Raw genomic sequence first — 4,436 nt, forward strand, 5'->3', positions numbered from 1 at the left:
GCAAATCGTGCCAAAAACGCAGTGGTCTCTCTTCTGCCTGTGATTGGCTGGATGAGGACGTACAGAGTCAGAGAGTGGCTGCTGGGCGATGTGGTGTCTGGGGTCAGCACCGGACTGGTGGCCGTCATGCAAGGTCAGAACACCGGCCGGACAGTTTGGAAGGGAAAAACCGTTTCAGCTGCATTTTTTCTTTAAAAAAAAAAAAAAAAAAAAAAAAACTTTCATTTATTTCAGCACTTCAATTCACAAACTAAAACTCGTATAAAAACCTATATGAATTTCGACTTATGCACTTTTACCATCCACCTAACTTTCCATCGATATACTTGGATGCAGTTACACAGCAGATCACAGTAAATTTAATATGTGAAACCAAAGTCAATTTCCTGTTTAGTTGTAAATTCTCCATCAGTCTTATTCCTGTTCAAGTCACACTTTTAATATTTGCTCTCAGTTTCTTGTCTCAACTTTCACTAAATGATTAATTCCAGTCTAATTAAGCAATCAGAATAACAGCAAGAAATGAGATTAAAAGATGGAAAAAAGGGATAAAAAGACTATTAAACCATCCTCCACACTAATTGGTATATATAAAAAAGCACTGGAAGAAACATCATCTCATTCTGAAAATGCATCCTTTATTTAGAGTTATTAAATGAGAAAAAATTCCATGTTGAGAAACGACTGACTTTTTACAAAATCACTGGTGCCACACTAACTGGTAGCACCAAATAATAGTTCATGCTAACAGGACATCGCTTTGTCTTCTTCTGCAACATTTCAACATTTTCACACACAGACTTGAAACTTTGACTGGAATGGAGAAAGAAGACTTTACACAATCTCTCAATCCTCCAGAAATCCTGGGTCCTGTAAAATTCACTAATATTTGTTGCATTTTTTTTTATAGAAAGACTTTTATTAAAGTGTTTTCCAAGTTGTAGTTTTCTATTAGACACACTTTGAAACTTCTTGCATTTCAAAGAGGTCGTGATGTCACATGACTCTTGGCCTTGACAGAGAAACAGTCCCAGAGCATCACGGATCCTCCATCGTACTTTTCCACACGTTACGTAAAATTGTTGTAAAACTTGCACATTTTAAAACCTGCAGGGACGTTTGTTAGCAAAAAGCTGACTTCATGTTTGTATGATGATTATGTCTGATTTTTCCTCATTCACTTTTACTTTTCACTTGTTACTTTTATTTCAGTAAAATAAAGGTTTTAAAACTCGATTCAATACTTTTTAAAAATGTTGCTGTAACTCATATTATCCAAGGTCATCTAAAGAGTCATATAATCCTGATGGCTGTGGGCAGGAAGGATCTCCTGTAGCAGTCTGTATTGCAGCGAATCTGAAAAAGCCTCTTACTGAAGACATTGACGATTGCTCTAATGAAGTTGCGGTGAACATTTGCCTGACTTATAAAGATCAGCAAACATCTTTCTGTGTTGAATGGAATGTTTTTTTGTTCATTCTCATTTTGGGAAATGTCTAAAAAAGGTTTGAGCCAAGTTATACAATTTAAAAGATAAGTATCCCTGATGAAGACCAAACTTAAAGACGTCTCTGAATTTGAAGAGAGCTACAAAAAACATCTATAAAAAATGCTTTTGCAAAGTTTTCTGGCATTTATCAAATAGAAATAATTTTGCTAGTTCGAACTGACCTAAAACTTTAACTTGGTTTCTATTGTGTACAAATTTATTCCGGAAATTTCCCCGCCTGACAAATATAAATACTGTAAAGGTTTTATTTTGACTGAAATTATACTGATGCAATAAAATGCTGGAATGATTTTAAGGCTTTAAGTTTACAAGCAGTGGCGATAAATGTGACAGACTTTTCCTGCCATGAGCGCCACCTGTCATTCCATAATTACACTTATAACAGGCTAAAGTAATAAAAATGTGACTACACTTTTAACTTAGTTAAACAAAATACTTATACTTTGAAAGGACACTGGTCTTTTCTGATTCTGTTTTTTGCTTTACTAATCAATAGTATTCTTGTTCTTTCCTAGACACAAAAAAATGTTTAACTTGGCAGCAGCTTCACTCAGATCAACTATCTGCTAAGACTGGGGGTTTATTACTTACCATAAAATGTACAAAACAGAGTACAGGCAGGAAATTTAAAAATGATCCTGACTGCACATTAAATGTTAAAGGAGACCAAATGCAAAGGTGAGGATTAAAGGCTCAAACTACAAAGGAAAGAAAAGCCTCTTCACAACGATGTCTCCTGACACTAATGAACATCATTTATAAACTTATTTTAATGGGATTTTCTGTGTCTTCCTGCAGGACTGGCCTTCTCCCTGCTGGCCTCGTTGCCTCCCAGCTACGGCCTCTACACAGCTTTCTTCCCAATGCTAACATACTTTTTCTTTGGCACCTCAAGGCATATATCTGTAGGTATGTTTCATTACCAGAGTCTGTGGTTTACTCTTTCAGTCTAAACTTTTCCCTAGAGATAAAAAACAAGGATTTGAGTTTGTTGCATAATATCCGTGTTGCTGCATAGATCTTATCATTTTGGTCAGATTAGATATGATTTGACTTGGCCTGTCCTGTTCCATCCTCTCTGAAGGCTCCTTTCCTGTGCTGAGCCTCATGGTGGGAGCCGTAGTGACCCGCCTGGTCCCAGAAGATGGACCGCATGCTAACATCACGGACTTTGAAGGCCTGACCCAGGACCAGCAGCGAGTCCTGGTGGCCTCCTCTATGACATTCCTCATGGGTATTTTCCAGGTGAATTGGATTCTTTATCCCTGGATCATGTAATTATTTTCTAACAGATGCAAGTCTGGTTTCAGACTTACATCTGAAACCAGAAGTTTACATGCACCAAATAAAAAGACGCGTACATCTTGTTTTATTTCTCACTGTCTGAAGTTAAGTCAGACCAAACGTCTCTTGTTTTAGGTCAGTTAGGTCAGTTGAGTTACCAGAATCGTTTCTATTTGCTAAAAGCCACAATAATGAGAGAGAAAAATAACAGATTTATTTAACAATTTATTTATTTGAATTTATGGAACTCATTACTGTGGCATTTAGCAAATAGAAATAATTTTGGTAATTCTAACGGCCCCAAAACAGGAAAGATCTGATCTGACTTAACATCAGTAAGTCAGTCAATCAAATTTATATGTATAGCACGTTTTAGCAACATGGCACACACACGAAAATACAAAGTTGTAGAATACACAGTCAACAATTATCAAGTCAAAAATGTTGATTAATGTTTCATTTATAATGTTTCAAAACCAACTCTAAACAGCTGAGTTTTACTCTTCATTTAAAGGCATTTAGTGTTTTGGATGTTTTACAATTTTCTGGAAGTTTGTTCCAGATTTGTGGTGCAACTTTTTTATTCTTTGTATGTAAATTTCTGCTCTCAACTGCTCGTTCTCTGCTTTTTTTTTTTGCTCCAATGCAGCTCGCCATGGGGGTTCTGCAGGTGGGCTTTATCGTCGTCTACCTTTCAGACACTCTGGTGTCTGGATTTACCACAGCAGCTGCTGTTCACATCTTGGTGTCGCAGCTCAAGTTCGTGTTGGGGCTGAGTGTTCCAGGAATCAATGGCCCAATGTCCATGATATATGTAAGTCCAAATTTGGGGCAATCTGGTGACAAAATCAATCAAAGATTGTCCCAGATTATACAAATCAGTACCAGCAGAGGTCTTGTTTCATCTTATATACTGTCAGGTGTACTTGAGTTATTGGGCCAAGTTTTAAAAGGGTTTTGGGAGGAATTAGCTGCTTGAATACAGACTTTTCAAAAATGGGATTCTGAGCTGATACTCAGGATAGTCTGAGGATAATCCTACCAACTTAGCATCTTGTCATTTTATGTTAGGGTGACAAAACACCCTAACAGTTCTATAAAACATACAGTTCTAGGTTTTATTGAACAGTAAGTTGACTTTAAACATCAGTCAAACATCCTAGGTGGCCAATGTGTTACTTTATCCAAAAAAGTGGTGGTTTGCAATACAGCCGTAGAGGCTGTTGCCCATGGTGACAACAGAAAGGAGGGTGCACAAGATAAAAAAAACATCAGTCATTTGCAAATTAAGGATTCAGGAAATCATGCTTATTGCTGAGAAAAGCAAGATTATTTTAAGTATTTAATATTCAGCATTAAGACTTTTTATAGAATTCAAGAAATGGGTTAGAAGTCGCAAAAGAATGTCCAGGTATAATAAGGATATTGATTGGGAATATGATTTGGTCATTTGATGGGTTGATTATCCTTAGAGTCAACTGCAAATGATTTAATTAAATGCATATTCACTGCTTTAGTGTATTTCTTTTAACAAAATCTTCATCTTCAATAAAGAATGCTTTTAAAGACGCTGACATGCAGATGTGCTCCTGCTTGACAGACCTTGGAAAAGATCTTTGTCCAGATCACCTCCACTAACAAA

General features: G+C 36.6%; 1 protein-coding gene across 1 annotated transcript in view; it reads left to right on the plus strand.

Annotated features, from left to right (window-relative positions):
* Nucleotides 1–4,436, plus strand: part of LOC106938137 (chloride anion exchanger-like) — a gene marked incomplete at its 3' end in the record, with an annotated part of 13,162 nt that overhangs the window by 4,275 nt on the left and 4,451 nt on the right. The window contains exons 3-5 of the mRNA XM_015020005.1: nt 2,309–2,419; nt 2,595–2,755; nt 3,444–3,748. Of these exons, the coding sequence (XP_014875491.1) occupies nt 2,309–2,419; nt 2,595–2,755; nt 3,444–3,748 (577 nt within the window). The remainder of the gene's footprint in view (nt 1–2,308; nt 2,420–2,594; nt 2,756–3,443; nt 3,749–4,436) is intronic.

Source organism: Poecilia latipinna, unplaced genomic scaffold (genome assembly GCF_001443285.1).
Source record: "Poecilia latipinna isolate Pla-1442-1.1 unplaced genomic scaffold, P_latipinna-1.0 Scaffold2517, whole genome shotgun sequence".
Lineage (NCBI taxonomy): Eukaryota > Metazoa > Chordata > Actinopteri > Cyprinodontiformes > Poeciliidae > Poecilia > Poecilia latipinna.